Source organism: Meriones unguiculatus, chromosome 11 (assembly GCF_030254825.1).
Source record: "Meriones unguiculatus strain TT.TT164.6M chromosome 11, Bangor_MerUng_6.1, whole genome shotgun sequence".
NCBI lineage: Eukaryota > Metazoa > Chordata > Mammalia > Rodentia > Muridae > Meriones > Meriones unguiculatus.
In genome coordinates, this window is record NC_083359.1 from 10,612,840 (window position 1) to 10,631,693 (window position 18,854).

The 18,854-nt window shown below is 47.3% G+C and overlaps 1 protein-coding gene across 4 annotated transcripts in view; it reads left to right on the plus strand.

Annotated features, from left to right (window-relative positions):
• Positions 1-15,308, plus strand: part of Top3a (DNA topoisomerase III alpha) — a 37,283-nt gene extending 21,975 nt beyond the window's left edge. For all 4 annotated transcript variants that reach the window (XM_060363594.1, XM_060363595.1, XM_060363596.1 and 1 more), the window contains 9 exons: positions 1,053-1,260; positions 2,286-2,471; positions 2,593-2,722; positions 5,363-5,476; positions 5,562-5,727; positions 7,573-7,716; positions 10,467-10,589; positions 11,662-12,353; positions 14,063-15,308. In XM_060363594.1, coding sequence (XP_060219577.1) covers positions 1,053-1,260; positions 2,286-2,471; positions 2,593-2,722; positions 5,363-5,476; positions 5,562-5,727; positions 7,573-7,716; positions 10,467-10,589; positions 11,662-12,353; positions 14,063-14,241 — 1,942 coding nt within the window. In that variant the 3' untranslated portion in view covers positions 14,242-15,308. The remainder of the gene's footprint in view (positions 1-1,052; positions 1,261-2,285; positions 2,472-2,592; positions 2,723-5,362; positions 5,477-5,561; positions 5,728-7,572; positions 7,717-10,466; positions 10,590-11,661; positions 12,354-14,062) is intronic.
• The last annotated feature ends 3,546 nt before the right edge of the window (positions 15,309-18,854 follow it).

The following is an 18,854-nucleotide window of genomic DNA, read 5'->3' on the forward strand; positions in this document are numbered from 1 at the left end:
CGAAGTGTCCCTACTGCCCACTTACCACTGTCTGAGAACATGACAGGTGAGTTGTCCAAACTGAGATGTGTTGTAACTATAAAATACTTAGCAGAGTATGAGGATGTATATGAAAATAAGACATGAAATATTCATTTTTTTTTTTTTAAGCATTAACTCCAGGTTGCCCCTCACGCATGCTAGGATGGCAGACACACTACCACTGAGCCATATTGGACAATACTGTGGTGTTGGGTTTTTTTTTAAGATTTATTTTTATTATGTGTATAGGTTTTACCTGTGTGTATGTCTACACCACGTGTGCCCACAGAAGCCAAAGGAAGGTGTTAGATCCCCTGGAACTGAAATAACAGACAGTGTGGGCTTCCCCGTGGGTACTGGAAATCCAACCCAGGTTCTGTGGAAGAACAGCCAGTACTCTGAGCCATCTTTCTAACACCTGGGAAACACTGTGCTTTATATGCTTTAAGAAAAATTCTAGACAGGCTGGAGAGGTGGCTCAATAGTTAAGAACACTTACTACTCTTGCAGAGGACGTAGGTTCAATTCCCAGCACCCACATGGTGGCTCATAACCATCTCTAACTCCAATTCCAGGGCTCCGATGCTGGCTTCTGAAAGTACTGGGCACACTGGTGGTGCTCATATGTACATACAGGCAAAACATATAAGTAATAAAGTTAATTTTAAAAAGTTATAGAAGAATGTCCTGTTGGAACGGTCTGATCCATTGAGGCTCACAGCACAAGTGGTCTTTCTGTCAGACTGATTGGTAAAAGGGGCCAGTGCTATGCCCTAGGCACAGAACTGCAGTCTTGGCCCTTTCTCTCATAGTGTGCTTCTGCTTTCTTGTCTGTAGGTTCCCAGAAAGTCCTAGCAGGAAAGCCCACTGTCTTTCACCCCTTAAGGGGCCCTACCTATCTCCAACTACCTTGTCTCAGCTTAGGTGGTTTACAGTTGCATTGGCAGGGTCAGGTGGGTGACTACAACCTCCAGTGGTTACAAACCAACAAAAAAGCCTAACAAGGTCCTTTTGCTGTACCCTTCTCTTAGGTACATCAGCTACCCCCGAACAGAAACAAACATCTTCCCCAAAGACTTAAACCTGGTTGCGTTGGTGGAACAGCAGACCCAGGATCCACACTGGGGGGCTTTTGCTCAGAACATTCTAGAGCGAGGTGGCCCTACTCCGCGAAATGGGAACAAATCTGATCAAGCTCACCCTCCCATTCACCCCACCAAATACACCAGTGGCCTGCAGGTTGGTGTCTGCGGCTAAATCCTGCTGGAGCATAGAGCAGGTGCAGGGTGGGGTAGCAAGGCCAGACTTTCCTCTGTGGGCTCTGGTGTTTGGAAACAGTGATACCAAAGTGTCTTTCATTTCAAGAGGAGAGTGAAGGATGCCTTCAGTGAATCTGTTTCTACGTTTTAAATTTTCCAACCCTTGTTTAAGACAAAGTCTCAGTATATAGACCAGGCTGGCCTCAAACTCAGAGATCCACCTGTCATTGCTTCGAAAGTGCCAGGATTAAAAGTGTGCACCATCACACCTGGCCTTAGTTGTTTTTATTAAGTGTTATTCATGGTGAGGAGGGGGTCCTACATGCCAGAGCACATGTGTGGACAAAGGAAGTAACTGGAGATCTACACAAATAACTATGCATTTGAGTATATTATATCTTTACTGTTTATAAATGATAACATTTGGGCTACGGAGATAGAATGAGTAAATGAATCCTTAAAAGGGTAATTGTTAGATATGTATGTGAATGTTTCATGGACTTTTGATAGTAGGATGCTCTTCATTAAGTCCTTGCTTACAGGTAATGGAATGTTACGACAAATTACGTGTTGTGCATACATGAAGGTAGTCCAAAGCTGTCATATACAGTTACCTGCTTTATTTAGAAAGTGCTAATTTATCATGCTTTTACCTCATTTCTGTTGACGTGAGGCTCATATCGAAGAATTCTTTCCTTACCTTTGCCTGGTCAGAGTTATAAATTTTGCATTGTGTTATCACCTTTAATCCTGACACTCAGGAGACAGAGGCAGGCAGATTTCTCTGAGTTCTGGTAGAGCTCCGAAATGAGACCTTATTTTCAAAACAAAACAAAACACAAGAAAGTCGTTTACTCGCACACTGTTGTAGGGCCTGAGGAGCCGTATGTTCTGTTCTCTGCAAACTCCCGGCTCAGTGCCGGAAACCAAGTTGAAAGTCCACTGGTGCTGTGCTCCTTGAAGCATGCTGTTCTGGCAGGAGTGTCAGACTCTCCTTTTCTTCAGGGCGATGATCGACGACTGTACGAGTTCATCGTTCGCCATTTCCTGGCTTGCTGCTCTCAGGATGCTCAGGGGCAAGAGACTACCGTGGAGATCGACATTGCGCAGGAACGCTTTGTAGCCCATGGCCTCATAATTCTAGCGCGTAACTACCTGGATGTGTATCCATATGACCACTGGAGTGACAAGGTGATAAGGAGGTTGGCCTACCCGGGGAGAGGGCAGCGGTTGTGCTCCAGCCTGTGCTTCCTGAAGGAGCAGGGCTTTGGGGTGACGACAAAACGTCTGAATCCACACCTGCCCCCTCTAGCTCCTCCCTGTCTATGAGCAAGGCTTCTGCTTTCAGCCCAGCACTGTGGAAATGGTGGATGGGGAGACTAGCCCACCCCAGCTGCTCACCGAGGCTGACCTCATCGCCCTCATGGAGAAGCATGGTATCGGTCAGTACCTTGTGTGGGAGCTCATGGCTCTTGGGCATGTTGTAGGCTAGGCGTGACCTCCTCTCAGGGAAGACATTATATCCCTATCCCTGTTCTATATTTTAAAGTGAAGGGCCTGGCAATACCCTTGCCTGTCATACATGAGGCCCTTGATTCCACCCCAAACCCTGACTCAACAAAGAGAAGACACCAGGCGGACGTGGTACACTCCTTTAATCCCAGCACTTGGAATGCAGAGGCAGGTGGATCTATGTGAGTTGGAGGCCAGCCTGGTCTGCAAAGTGGGCTCCAGGACAGCCAGGGCTACACAGAGAAAACCTGTCTCAAAGAAAGAAATGGAAGGAAGGAAGGAAAAAAATATTGAGGTCACATCTGCAAAGGTTAAGAACTTACCTAAAGTCACCAAATACATACATGTTTAATATCCAGTCCAAATAATTCCATGGCTAATGTGCTTTTTTAATTTGTCTTTACAGTGCTAGGAGTAGAACATAGCGGCCTGCATTCCAGCTGTGGTTCTGGAACTTGTCTTCCTGACAGACAACAGGGTTCCTAGCTAGGGCACTTTAGGGTGGGGCCCAGGTGCCCTAAGCCAGGGTATGAAAAGGGTTTTCCATAGGGTATTATAGTTTAGCTCTTTCAGCATGAGATCGCCAGTGGCGATGGAAGCTCAGGCCTTCCAAAGCCTATGGCAGTAGCAAAGTGTTAACAACTCTTGGTTAAGCTACTGTGCTAAGCAGGGCAGAGGTGTGGGCCAAAGCCCATGCCTGGTCAACTTGTAGCCAAGACACAGGCCCGGCCCCGGTGGGCCAGAGGGCAGGTCCAGAAAGATACGACCCAGCAGAGGATAAATGACGAATCTCAGACAGTCTTAAAGTGAGAAAGCTCGAACCTTTTTTCATGTGAAATCAAGGGTAATATAAACCCTGGGCAGAGGGAGGGATTTTGAGGGTAAATGTATTTGATTCATGGGGTCAATGATACTTAATGATCTAGCACAAGGAAAACACAGTACTTAATTATCCCAATGGGGGGTGTGTGTCAGTCTCCAAGTACAATTGAAGGTCATTGCTGGACTGAGATCCTTAGCAAGGTGGGGAATTTCTAGGAATTCCTAGGTGCTTGCTAGAGCAATTTCCTTGTCAGGGAAGGTTCTGGCCTGTAATCTGCCCTGAGGGCTATGTGACACTGAAGAAAGGGAGTCTATCATCATAGACTGAGTACAAATAATTGGCTATCCAGAGAAGACCAACTCCAACCTTATCCAGCAGAGCCCCACACACCTGCATGCCGGAAGAGGGCATCATATATCAATAACCACATGGTGGCTCACAACCGTGTGGTTACTGGGAATTGAACTCAGGACCTCCGGAAAAACTCCTAACTGTTGAGCCATCTCTCCAGCTCTAGGCAAGCACTCCTAACACCGGAGGCCAGGGGACCTCCACTTCTCCAGTGATCTTGAAGCCAATACTGCACCATGTGTGTAATGACATAGATGTTTATTATGACTGGATACTCAGTTGAGGGCACTTTATGGCCTTTGTATTGGTTCTTCATTTTGATCCAGAACAAATAACTCAAGAGCCAAGGCAGGAAGTTTGAAAGTTTCAAGGCCAGACTAGCAACTGATGAAGCCTCTGTCTCAATACAAAGTTTAAAAGGCTGGGAATCTAGCACAGGCCTGTAACCTCAGCACTTAGGAGGGTGAAGTAAGACAGAAAGGTCAGGAGTTCAAGGTTATCTGTGCATACATAGCAAGACCCTGCATCAAAAACAATAAAAAGTACAATTCTAGGGGCTGGAAAGGTGGCCCAGCAGTTAAGAGAGCTTTCTGCTCTCGCAAAGGACTCGAGTTCTGTTCCTAGCTCCAACGTTAGATGGCTCATGACTGCCCATAACTCCAGCTCCAGGGTATCTGATGTCCCCTCCAGTGGGCACCTGCCCTCATATGCACATACCCTCACAGAGACATAAACCCTCACAGAGACATTAACCAAGCCAGGTGTGGTGTAGCATTTTGTTAGGTTCTTGGTGTGTATCTCCCAAGCAGCGCAGCTGCACTTAAAAGGTCCCCTGGGTTGCAGCTTAAAATAGGTTCGCCTGGAGGTGGACAGTGAGAGCAGTACTGGAGAAGTGCAGGTGTTGCATATAAATAGTTATAAAAATAATAATAAGTAATAACAAGTAGGTACAGCGGTCTCCTCGGCCACAGTCTAACACAGGAAAAGAGAAGGATTTAAATAAGGAGTTTTTAAGGCTGGGATTGACAGTTCTGATGAGCCCTCAGGTGTTAGGAGGGAGGAGAGTCAAGGTGGCCTTTGGGATTGCTAGCAAAAGTCAGATGTAAGAGAACTTACTGGCATAAACTGCCCAGGCGTAAGACGCATCCATGGTAAATGAGTTACCCACAGGCTATTCTGATGCTTCTCTCTTTATTACCACAAAATAACGGGGAGATGAGATAGGCATGGGGCCAAACACATGCCATTCTAGCAGTTGGGAAATAGAGGGGGATTCAGAGTTTAAAGACAGCCTTGCCTACACTGCAGGTTCAAGGCCAGCTAGGGCCATACTAGACCCTGTAGATGATGATGATGATGATAACGATGATGATGACAATGATGAAATGGTTTCTAGGTACTGATGCCACTCACGCAGAACACATCGAGACCATCAAAGCCCGGATGTATGTGGGACTCACCTCAGACAAGCGGTTTCTCCCTGGGCACCTGGGCATGGGACTTGTGGAAGGTAAAGCACAAGAGAGTTTGCAGTAGAAGCCAGGATGTCCTGACGTCGTCGTCTAGAAGCTCTCAGCACTGCTCTTCCCCTCTAGGTTACGACTCCATGGGCTATGAGATGTCCAAGCCTGACCTCCGTGCCGAGCTGGAAGCTGATCTCAAGCTCATCTGTGAGGGCAAGAAGGATAAGTTTCAGGTTCTAAGGCAGCAAGTGCAGAAATACAAGCAGGTTTTCATTGAAGCAGTAGCAAAGGCAAAGAAGTGAGTGCCAGACCCTTCTCCCCTGTCCAAGTGGTTCTGTAGTTCCCAGCCATGCCACAGAATTTCCTAACGAGGACTGGGCGCGCCTGGGGAGCCCAGCAGAATGAGGCTATAGAGGCGCTGCTGTTCACATTGGTCGGTCGCCCTGTGGGAGGGGAGCCAGCTACGCATGTATTGTCCCTTGGGTTTTCCCCTGTGGATTCAGTTTATTCCTTTCTAGAGAAACGGGCTCTACTGGTTTTGAGCTTTAGAAGTGCCTTTCTCTCCTTTTTGTTCTACCTTGGTAGGCAGCAGTCCTTTAAATCAGCTAATCCAGGTTCTAGTGTGGAACCTATTCATTTGGAGCATTTGGAGGTGGTCAGTTAGTGAACAGAATATGTGTTTTGTTAGAAATGATACATTTTCAAACCAAGGATGGTGACTGCTGTGTGTCATCCAAGAACTTGGGTAGTTAAGGCAGGAAGATTGCTGATTGCTGTGAGTTCACAGATATCCTGGGTTACAAAATGAGACCCAGTCTCAAATAAAAAGGAAAAGGAAAAATAATATTTTCTAACCCAGATGCTATGATTCATTAGCATAGAAACATACTTAGTTCGATTTCCTGGCATTCTTGAACTCTCTAGAGTGACAGCTTTGTTTGCCAGTCACCTGGCTGATGGAAAGCACCTGTTGAGCCACAGGCTAGACTTAGTTGACAGGAGAAACTTCCCTAAGGCTAGAAAGCAGTACTTACAGCTACTCTAGGGTGGTACTGAAGTAAGATTGGTCAGCAGTGCTCATGACCTACCAGATGTCCAGCTATGGAAGACATCATAACAAGTGTGTTCTAAGTTTTCAGTAACTGAGTACATGGTGTTGCCTGGAAAATGGTACACCCAAAGAAAACATAGCAATACAGTCTTGCTCATGCATCTTGCCCTTTGCATCTCTCCTGTCTGGCTATTCTGAGTTTTGTGAGCCAGCCAGTGAATCAGAGCATCAGACCATGGTAAGCCCCCCTTAGAGTCAGAAGCACAGGCACATCTTGACACTTGTAGCTAGTGTCTGAAAGGGGAACAGGCTTGGTCACTGAGCTCTGTCTTGGGGGTCTTACTCCAGGTGGCGGTAGGCCCAATTTGAATTAGGAATCAGTTACTATTCGCTAGACAACTTCTTGGTGTCTAGGACAGTATTTTATATGGCTATATTTGTATGGATGACAGGAAATGCCAGTTTGGGGATTTCTCTTTCTTTTTTCTATTTGTATGTGTTTGTGTGTGCACATGCACGCACATGCCAAGGCAAATGTACTCAGACCAGAGGACTATTTTTAGAAGACAATTCTCTTTCACTGAGCCATTCCAAGGATCAGTCTCAAGTCATCAGGCTTGCATGTGTACCCACTGAACCTTTGTGCCAACCCCAGTTTGCATTTTTCTTTTTTCTTTCTTTTTTGTTTTGTTTTTTGAGACAGGGTTTCTCTGTGTAGCCTTTGCTATACTGGGCTCGCTTCGTAGATCAGGCTGGCCTTGAACTCACAGAGATCCGCCTGCCTCTGCCTCCCCAAATGCTAGTATTACAGGCGTGCACCGCCGCACCTGGCTTCAGTTTGCATTTTTAATGCTCGAGACTTTTAAACCCTGTATCAGGAATATAGTCAGACAATGCTATTTGTACTATCCGTGTCTACCTAGAGCTGGCATCACACTAGGAGCCTGGAGTCAGGGACAGTGGGGTAGAGAGCTCCATCTCCTCTCTGCTTACTGGTCAGCCTGTGACTCCCTGGCCAACTGGTTCCACTCTAATGGATACCTATAAAGGCCTTTTGAATGAAACTGGCTTGTCTATCTGCTTTTTCTTCAGATTGGATGAGGCCTTGTCTCAGTACTTAGGAGAAAGGACAGAGGTGGCCCAGCAAGAAGAGATGTACCCAGCCATGCCAGAGCCTGTTCGGAAGTGCCCACAGTGCAACAAGGATATGGTCCTCAAGACCAAGAAGAGTGGTGGGTTAGTGTCTGGCTCTCTCTTGCCTCTACTCACCCAATATATACAGGGCTGACCAGCTAGCCTCTGTCAGTCCATGCCCATATCATTACTTAGAAGCAGACCTGCTATTGGCAGACACTGGGCAAGGGATAGAACTGGGAGGGCAGCAAGGTAGCACCTGGGTGCTGAGGGCAATGGGAATTTATATGCTACTAAAATAAGGCAGTCTGCAGGATCCAGAAGAGGGTTTGGGTCTCCTAGACCTGGAGTTACAGGTAGTTGTGAGCTGTCCAGTTTGAGTGCTAGGAACCAAACTTAGGTCCTCTGCAAGAATGGTAGTGTTGTTACCATGGAGCCATCTCTCTAGCCCCAGGGATTTTCATTGTTGTTTGTCTATTTTTGTTTTTGTTATTTGAAGTATAGGAGTAGAAACCAGGGTCTCATTTACTTGGCAGCTTTCTACTGCCTATCTCCCAACCCAGAATGGGTTTCTGTTTTGTTTGTTTTGTCTTTGAGTCAAGGTCTTGTTTATATAGCCTAATGCCACGGACCGGCCCAGTCGGGCTCCCGTCGTCCGCGGGAGAACAAGGCTTTAGACAGGAAGACACGGTTTCGGCGAAGAATTGACAGACAGAGACACCTTGATGGTTTTGACTCTGCTGCAACTTTACTGATATCAAGCTAGTATTTTTATAATGATTTCACAAAAGGCACCTTAAAATTGGCATACTTCCCAGAACATTTAGACTTTTACCAAGAATACAAAGTTTACATTTTAACTCAAAATGCAATCAAACATAAAGCAGTACCCACAAATAATCTTGGCCTAAAAACTTTTTGATCAGAGCAAACAAAGGAAAAGAAACCTCAAATATAGTTTCATTATTGCTAACCAATGAAGAGGAAAGTCAGGAGCTAAGTCAGATGCCTGCCAAAGTCCTTCTCTATATCAAAATCTAACTACACCTTTGTTAACCCTCCTCCCATATGTCCTGCCCAAGATTTATGATCTTCTCTAGGAACAAGACACTGAAGGGAGGGGGAAACTCCCGCCAGCTGCACCTCTCATGCTATTATTTCTTAAGAAGGAGCCTATTATTATTTTACTATTCTTAATGCCTATTAATACTAAATCTAATTCATTACTTTTCTTAAACTTATTTTTATTAAAGCCTTTAACAATCTACTAATAATAAATTTCTTTATAAAGTTAGTTGTGCTGTTTTAGGTGTCACAGGGAAAGATCAAAGAATTCATTATTCCAGCCCCAGAGCCACAACTGAAGAAGCGTAGAAATCTCAGAACACGTCTCTTTTCCAAGTGGGATGAGTTTGACCTTCCAGGGGGCATTATTTCCGGGGAAATCATATCCCCCGCCCTGTAGCTTATGCTACTATGGCGACACTGGCGTGGGTGTGGCAGCCTAATGTAACCAACTTTGTGCTCTAAATCCTCCTGCCTCAGCTTCCCAAGTGCTATGAGCTAAGAATGGTAATTTTTGGTTTTGTTTTGTTTATATTTTTTGAGACAGGGTTTCTCTGTATAACCCTGGCTGTCTTGGATTCACTTGGTAGACTAGGCTGGCCTCAAACTCACAGAGATCTGCCTACCTCTGTCTCTGCCTCCCTGAGTGGTGCACCACCACATCTGGCTTAAATATCTGTGTGTGTGTGTGTGTGTGTGTATGTGTGTGTGTGAATGGGGGGGGGCGGTTGTTGAGACAAGGTTTCTCTGTGTAGCCTTAGCTGTCCTGGAACTCACTTTGTAGACCAGGCTGGCCTTGAACTCACAGAGATCTGCCTGCCTCTGCCTCTCAAGTGCTGGGATTAAGTGTGTATGCACAGGGCTCTGCATACATGACTTCACCTTGAGCTGGATGTGGTGGCACACGCCTGTAATCCCAGTGCTCAAGAGGCAGGGGCAGGTGGATCTCTGTGTGTTAGAGGCCAGCCTGGTCTACAAAGTAAGTCCAGGACAGCCAGGGCTACACAGAAAACATGTCTCAAAAACAAAAAAAGAAAAAGAAAAAAAAAAAAACAAAAAAAAAAAAACAATGACTTGGTCAGTGGTTTTTTTGTTTTGTTTTGTTTTGTTCTTTTCTTGAAACAGGGTCTCATTCACTCTGTAGTCCGAGGTAACCTGAAACTCAGTATGTAGCTGAGGCCTGCTTCACACTTGCTAAATCTTGCTCAGCTTCCCAAGTGCTGGGATTATGTTGGAGAAACACCACACCTAGTCCCTGGTGGTCTAAGTAAAGTCAGTACTAGTTCCATTTTTTTCCCCTTTGAGGCAGGGTTTCTCTGTGTAGCCCTGGCTGCCTAGAACTTACTCTGCAGACCAGGCTTACTCTGCAGACCAGGCTGGCCTCAAACTCTGTCTGCCTCTGCCTCCTGAGTGCTGGGATTAAAGGCATGCACCAGCACCACCGGGCTATAGCTGCAATTTTTTGGGGCATGAGAAGCTTGCAAGAAGGGTTTCTAAATCATTCTGTGTTAGTATATCCAATTAAGTGTGTCAACCAAGAATGATTTTTCTTAGGGTAAGCTGTGGTGGCACACACCTCTAATCCCCACACTCAGGAGGCAGAGGTGGGTATATCTCTATGATCAGGTTAACTTACACTGTATAGCAAGTTCCAGGCTAGCCAGGGCTACACAGTGAGACCTTGACTCAGAAAACCAAGAAAATGAAAGAAGGATCTTCCTGGCAGGTGGATATAACTAGTGTGCCTTCCAGATTCCTGGATTTGACCTGACCTCTTTGATCTCCAGGTTCTACCTTAGCTGCACGGGGTTTCCAGAATGTCGGTCAGCTGTGTGGTTTCCTGACTCCGTGCTGGAGGCCAGCAGGGACAGCAGTGTGTGTTCCGTTTGTCAGCCAGCCCCTGTGTACAGGTGAGCTGCATATCTGTGGGGCGTGCACTGCAGAACTCCTCCTGTCCTCATCGAAGCCCAGGCACACTCTCTAGGGCAGTGGCTCTCAACCTGTGGGTCACAACCCCTTCGGTAAACTTCTAGCCCCAAAAATATTTACATTACGATTCATAAAAGAAGCAAAGTTACAATTCTGAAGTAGCAGCAGAAGCGATGTATGGTTCGGGGTCGCCACAGCATGAGGATCTGTATTAAAGGGCCGAAGCGCTAGGAAGGCTGACCCCTGCTCTAGGAAATGCTGTTCTCAGCTTGCAGTCTAGCAGCAGTGCCAGCAGCTGGCTGGTCTAGTTGTGCTGTGCTCTGGGAGTCACAGGGACCTGTCTGTCTCTGCCTCCTGAGTGCTGGGATTAAAGACATGCCATCACGCCTGGCTTCACACATGTATTTTTTTCTTTCTTTTTTTTTTTTTTTTTTAAAGATTTATTTGTTTAGACATATGAGCACTCTATTTGCATGTGGGCCTGCATGACAGACTAGAGCATCAGATCCCATTACAGGTGGTTGTGAACCACCATGTGGTTGCTGGGATTTGAACTCAGGACCTCTGGAAGAGTAGACAGTTCTCCTAACCTCTGAGCCATCTCTCCAGCCCCACACATGTATTTCTTACTAACAGGATAGGACAAAACACTTTACTCTCCAAAGCAGATATACAGCACTGCTAAAGAATAATACTGCTTTTTGTTTAGGCAAGAAGGGATTTGTTTTCAGTTTGTCCCTGTGCTCCACTTGAACCATCATGTTTCATCATTTCTGGAAAACTCTTCATTGTATACACACGGAAGCATGAGGGTAGACTAGAAGCATTCTTACCCATCTTGACTTCCTAACCTTGGAAGAGCCCCAGGGCCCTGAGCGGCCCAGTGGTGTTCAGAAGGAGAGCTTTCCAGGGGTGCCTGTGTTTGGTTGCTTATTAGAGGCTGAGTTCCTCTGTACACTTCCTGCTCTGTGCTCTGAATGGGCTTCCTGGGTCTGCGGGGAGGCTGTGCACCAGGGCAACATGTAACATCCTTTGTCATCTTGGCCTCACTAGGTTGAAGCTGAAGTTTAAGCGTGGTAGCCTTCCCCCAACAATGCCCCTGGAGTTTGTTGGCTGCATAGGTGGGTGTGATGAGACTTTGAAAGAAATCTTCAGCCTGCGATTTTCACGGGCCCCTCCAAGAGCCAGCCAGCCCTCTGGCCACCTGCAGGCCAGCCAGGCCCTCAACAGGATGGACAGCAGTCAGCATAGCCTGTCTCAACCTCTGGCTAACAGGCATACTGGATCTTCAAAGGCAGTGGCCCAGGCCTTACTACCATCCAGTGCTGCTGGGGAGAGCAACTCTGTGACCTGCAACTGTGGCCAGGAAGCAGTGCTGCTCACTGTCCGCAAGCAGGGCCCCAACCAGGGCCGGCTCTTCTATAAGTGCAGTGCGGGGGCTTGCAACTTCTTCCTGTGGGCTGAGAGCAGCCATCCCACTGAAGGAGGAGGCCCCCCCAGCTCTGCATCAAGACCCTCAGGCAACTCCGTCGGATGCCCATCAGGCTTTGGCAGCCACATGGATGGGTTTGGCAACCTTGGCAGTGACAGTGATGGAAGTACAACCTGCCTGTGCGGGCAGCCTGCTGTCACACGGACTGTACAGAAGGATGGACCCAATAAAGGACGCCAGTTCCACACCTGCGCCAAGCCACGGGAGCAGCAGTGTGGCTTCTTTCAATGGGTGGATGAGAACGTGGCCCCAGGTGAGGCAGCAGGTTCCTGCATAGGTCTTCACAGTGGCTTCCTTTGCAGAGAGCAGGCAAGGCAGAGCAGTGTGGTGGGGGTCAGCAGGGTGTTGCTTTGCCTCTTTTCGCTCATTGTTTAGAAAGGTCTGAGCCTTACTAAACAGGGTCTTGGGTTCACCTTAAAGAGTAGCTACTGTGTCCAGCTCTGTGACAAATACATTTCCCACGTCGGTTATCTTTCATGTACATTAGATCACAGTTTTCCAAATGAGGTGAGGCTCAGGCCAGTGAAGGGTTTTATTTGGCCGCACAATGACAGGGCCTAAGGTCCTGCAGACAGTCACCCTTGCTAGGTCATTGACGTCAGCCTCATTTTTACCTGATGGCACACTGACTGAAGGTATGTAGAAATCTGCCCAGAGCTACACAGCCTGGCCCATGTCTCAGCAATGAATGTTACAAGGACTGGATCATATGGGGTTTTGCCACTGTAGTACACAGCAGTAAACACGCTACCTTACTAACCCAAGGCTGAGTAGCAGCCGTGCAGTTCAGCAGGTCTTTCCAGTCTTCACTCAGCTGCCTCAGCCTTTCAGCAGCAGTCTCCTCAGCAGTAAGATGCTACCAGTTTTACTAATTTCATAGGACTCCTGTTTCATAATGGAGCCCAGGTGGTCTTAACTATGATTTTTTATTTTTGTTTGTTTGTAGCTGGGGAGGTTTTGTATATAGCCCAGACTGGTCTCAAACTTGCAGCTTTTTTGCCTCAGCCTCCTGGGTACCAGAATAACAGGCATGTGCCACCACGGCTGACTTCATGATTCTCGTATTGGTGCCTCCAGATGCATGAAGTACCAGAAGGCTTGGTCAGAAACATAGGACTGCAGGCCACCATTTGCTATGCCCATATTTGAAATGACGGTAGCACCGTTGTACACTGAGACTTTCTAGGGCCATTTGAAGTGACATTTGACCTCCAAGCCAGATGACAAGTTGACTTCAGTGACAGGGCAGCCATCACTGAGGCCTGTTTATAGGCTAGAAGGTTGCAGTGCTCAGGGTTCCACGCAACCAAGGCGGAGTGGGGAGCTGGCAAATGATCACAGACTCCCCACCTGTTTCTGCGTGCTTGGGTTTCTGCTACGTAGGAAGGGTGTTGTAGACAGTTACACCATGGCCTCCTCATTGGTACAGTGTCTCAAAAAACTTGGGTTTCTTTAGAATAAGAAAGCAGATCTGGAGAGAAGGCTCAGTGGTGAACACTTACTGCTCTTCCACAGGACCTGAGTTTGCTTCCAGCACACACACCAGGTGGATAGCAACCCACCACATGTGACTCCAGCTCCGGGGAATCCACTGTCCTCTTCTGTAGACACCTGCACTCATATAAGCTTATATGCACATAAATAAAAATGAAATAGTTTAAAAAGAAAGCAGGTAACAGGTGGTACATCATGCCTTTTACATAGAGCTGGCCTTCACAGAGCAGAGGGAGTCTGGCCCATGTGTTCACCTGAGCTGGCACCTCTACCCAACATTGCACCTTTTGTCTTTGGTTTTGTTTTAGACATGGTCTCATGTCGCCCGAGCTGGCCTTAAACTAGTTCTAGCCCTCTCGTACCAGGGTTATGGATATATACCTCCCCCCCACCCCCTGTGTTGGACCTGTTTCTTGCTACTTGATTGTATCAATTGTGAATTCATCTTTTTCCTGTCTTCTCCCACAGGGAGTCTTGCAGCTCCACAGTGGCCAGGAGGCAGAGGAAAATTCCAGAGACCAGAAGCTACAAACAAAAGACTGAAAGCTGGTACCTCAGATGCAGGGGCTACAGCAAAAAAGCCTCGGAAATGTAGCCTTTGCCACCAGCCTGGACACACCCGGCCCTTTTGTCCTCAGAACAGATGAGGGCAGATGAGGTGGAAGAGTTGCCTTGACCAGGAAATGAACTAACTGGGTCCAGGTAGGCATCCTGGTCCTGGAAACCTAGGGAGGTGCTGGAGTGGGCTTCCTTTGTTGAGGAGTACAAGGATCGGTCACCTCTGGAGAATCTGGCTGCTTCCACTGGCTATTGCTCTGTCTGTGGCTCCGGGTGGCTAGCTGCTGAAAAGTGAGACGATGTCAGTCAGCATGTAGGCAGGGACTGACCTTGGGTGACCACTCAGGCCCTGACTGTGGCTGCTGTCTGCCAAGTGAGAAAGACTCTTCCAGCCAACATGGGCACTGGGCAGCTGAGAAGTGGCTGTCTTGTGTATCCACAGGCATCCACTCCCGCTCCATCTACAACACCCAGAGCTCATGTGCCTTAATAAAAAATCCATCCACTTTTCTGGTGGCGTGTGGTCTTGGGATGCCAGCAAGAACCAGTGAAGGCCAAATTTGCTTCTTCTGGGACTCTCCCCATCCCATCTCAGCACACTCTTGTCCCTGCTGTGGCTCGTCCCTTGAAGCTGGCAGCTTCTGGGCACTGGCCTTACAAACTTCCAGAAGAGCCATGCTAGCTTTGTCTGCAGTTGAGAAGTGAAATGCGAGTTGCTCCTTGAGTTACTAGTTCGTGAAGCAACTAAGGTTGTTGTCCGGTCAGAGCAATAGCCTTCGCTTAGGCTAGTAGCTCCCAGCCTGGCTGGTGCAGGGTTTCACCAGTGAATATTCCTCCCGGTGTTCACTGGGCACCGTTTGTAGCCTGCATTTAAGCTCTGACCTGGGTGGTCCACTACTCAGCTACTGGGCCTACCTATTTGGTCACTTCACATAAAACAACCTCATGTACTTCTGTGCCTAGTTTCTTTTGGTTAGCATATGTTCATCGGATTTGTTGAGATTGTGCTGAGTCATGATTCCACTGTCTTGAGACAGTTTCATTGTATAGTGTAGGCTGTAGACTTGCTTTGTACACCAGGCTGGCCTCAAAGTCACCAAGATCCACCTGCCTTTCTACCTCTTCAGTGCTGGGATTAAAGGTGTGTGTCACCATGCCCAGCTGCCTTTTGTTTGTTTGTTCATTCATATGCTCATTCATTCATGTTTGTTTGAAAGATCTGTCCAAGGTCTTTTGCTGCTTGGATTTTTCTTTACACTTATACCCATGCCCCCATCCCCCCTCCTCCTTACAGAAGATGAGGTCCCCATGGGTACCAATCTACGAGGCTGCTTGAATTTTTTAAAGGTCTTTTTAGACTTAAAAAAAAAAAAAAAGGCAGTGAAACTGAGAATTACAGAGTATTATATTTCTGTCTAAGTTGGCAAGGATAACTGACCTTGGACAGGGAAATGCTTAGTGTAAGCACAAGACAGGAGACACCGCCAAGAATGTTGTGTGTGGACACGACAATTGGAAGTTTTAGATCCCAAAGGCAGCTCTTCCCTAAAACCAACTGAAGGACAAAGCAAGTGGTTAGTTTTCGTGGAGGACAAGGGTAGAGAAGAAGAGACAGATGGAAGGGGAGGGAAGAGGAAGGAGAGGCTGGCTGTCCAGGGGTTGGATGGATGTTCTACTGAACCCAGGGATGGTAAACTGGACCTAGAGCAGCTGTGTTTGGGACAGGTCTGTCGGGGTAGGGGACATACCCAGATAGTACTAAGGTCTTTGTTAGCTCCCTTGTCGAGGGGACAAATGTTAGGGGGGAGGAGGGAGAGAATGTGTGTGGGTGAGGAGGAAGTCCAGTTGGAGGGAGGAAGAGAGGGGAGGCGTTGCCAGGTAGAGGGGTGCTGGTGGCAGAGAAGCTGGAGGCTGGGAGCTTATGTGACCATCAAGGAGGTGTCATCAATGGCTGAGTTCAGGAAGGCCAGTGTGGGAGGCACCTGTTAGAGTCCCATGCTAAGGCCATTTAGTACTAGATTGGGGGAATCTCTTTATTATGTGTGTCTTAATGTGTGCTACGTGTGTGCAGGTACCCACCAAGGCCAGAGAGGGCATCAACTCTGGAGCTGGAGTTCCAGGTAGTTATAAGCCACCCAGTATGGGTGCTAGGAACTGAAATCTACTCCTCTAGAAGAGCAAGAGGTGCTCCTAAATACTAATTCATCTCTCCCGCCCCCACACTCCATATTTAGGGCTGAATAAGCTCACACTGCTATAGCAGTAGTCCTGCTTATAGGTGGGGCTATGCTCCCACATCCCAAAGTAGAACAAAGCCTCAGATGGTACCAAACTCCATGGTTTTCACACCGGTACACAATGATAGTATTTAAATCAGTAAATGCAGTAAAGATAGAGACTGATTAGGATGAAATGGAAAGCCAAGGCTGTGTATTATGATGGAAATGATACCTCCCCCACCTCTCTGAGAGATGTTTTGTACCCACAGTAGACCACCAGGCGAATGAGAGGGACTGCTGTATCACAGTTGTGACGGGAGCTATCTGGATGGCCATTCCAGTCAGTTGGGGTGTATGTATAGCAATGAAATGTTAACACATTTAGTGAACTGTTTATGGTGTCTGCACCATGTTAGTGTAATAGCAACATACAAGGTTATTATTCCACACGCTTGGTTTTTGTTTTTGTTTTTTTCCTTCCCCCTTGTCTTACAGCTGCCCAAGTATGTATGAAGTAATATGAACTTGAACCCCTGGTCCGCAGGTGCTAGCATTTCAGGCATACACCACTGCGCCAAGCTCTGTTGGCTGCGTTTTGGGGTACTGCAACAGTTAGTTTGAAGCAGGATGGGAGGAGGGGCATCTGGTTTGTGGGCCCTACTAATGGAGTTGAAATTTTTCAGACAGCACTGATAAAACCAAAATTGCCTGTGTAGACGAGTATACCCCAAAAACAGTCAGGGCAGTAAGTAGACTGGCCTTCCCTTGGGCCAGGGTGACGAATCTAGTGAGTCTAGAGGATGACCTGTTCCCTGAACCTCAACAGCACCCTCACAAGCCTCCCTAAAGCTTTTTCCTTCTGTCACAGGCTAATTTACAGAGTATAATCCAGAGACAAAAGGGGGCCACTTTGTGAATTTGCATGCCGTCCTTGTTCAGGAGCTGTGCTGCTAAAATGAACACCTCTACCCTCTAGGCAGGATCCAAAGCAGGTTTAGAGATGTAACTCAAGGGCCACACCCACACTCCTCCTCCCCATTGTACATTCATAGGTCTCGCCCCCCTTGTCTTTCGTCCTCCTTCTGTACCTTTCTGCTTTTAAATACATTCAGCTTTGATTCATAGCTGCCTTTCCCTGAAAGCAGTCTGTCAAAGGCACTGTCCTAGTTTGCTTTCTGTTGCTCTGATGTGCACGATGACCAAAAGCAGCTTGGGCAGGAAAGAGTATTTCATCTTACAGCTTATGGTCTCTCATGGAGGAAAGTCAGCAGGAACTGAAGCAGAGGCCATGGAGGAATGCTCCTTATGGCTTACTCAGCTCTGTTTTCTTGTTCAGTTACCTGCCCAGAGTTGGCACTGCCCACAGTGGACTGAGCCCTTATCATTATTAACCAAGAAAAACGTCTCAGACCTGCCTATAGGCCAGTCTGATGGCGACATTTTCTCAATTGAGGTTCCTTTATCCTAGGTGACCCTACCTGTGCCAACCTGGCAAAACAATTAACCAGCACAGCCATTAACTCCATTTTGCTTTGGTGGAAATCTCTGAAAACAACTCTTAATGCCAGCTGCCAAATGTGCCCCTCTCCTAGCAACAGTCTAATAGGCAAATCGTGTCAGGCCGCATGCCTGCTGGTCCCTTGTTCATTTTGTGATGGTGGGCAGGCCCTCCACTACTGAGCTCAGTTGCCTTTAAACTGTGTTGATGACTGAAGCCGGGACCTCATTCTAAGCACATGCTCTGCCCTCCAGCTGTGCCCCATTCATGCTAATACAGATATTTCTTCTGAGCTTGAAAAATCATCCTAGCCACCACGGACCAAACCTTCACCACATGAATCTACTAGGGATACTTCATAGTTATAGAGTTCACGGGTTCAGGACGCCAAGATACTTTAAATCTACACAGGTAACACTCCTGGGTGTTCCATGACCAGAACTGCTGGGCCAGGCTGCACCAAGGATAGGGCAGGAATCTGGCCTCAGCTTGGCTATGACTCCCCTACTCAAAAGCCATGGAGTCTCAGTTGCCTCATCTGTGATGAGATGATCTTTCTAGACAGCATGCTAACTAGTTTTATGTCAACTTGATACAAGCTAGAGTGATCTGGGAAGAAGGAACCTCAATAAGAAAATGTTTCCATCAGATTGGCCTGTAAACTAGCCTGTAGGGCGTTGTCTTGATTCATGACTAATGTGGGAAGGCCTAGCCAGCTTTGGGCAGGGCCACTCCAGGGCAGCTGTTCCTGAGTCGTATAAGAAAGCAGGCTGAGCAAGCCATCGGGAATAAGACAGTAAGTAGCTTTCATGTTCTCTGCATCTGCTCCTGCCTCCAGGTTCCTTTCCTGCTTCAGTTCTTGCCTTGACTTTCCCCAGGACAAAAACCCTTCCCTTTCCAGGTTGCTTTTGGTCATGGTGTTTATCACAATAGAAACCAAGTCAAGATACTGGCTTCCAGCCAGGCGTGTTGTCACTCGCCTTTA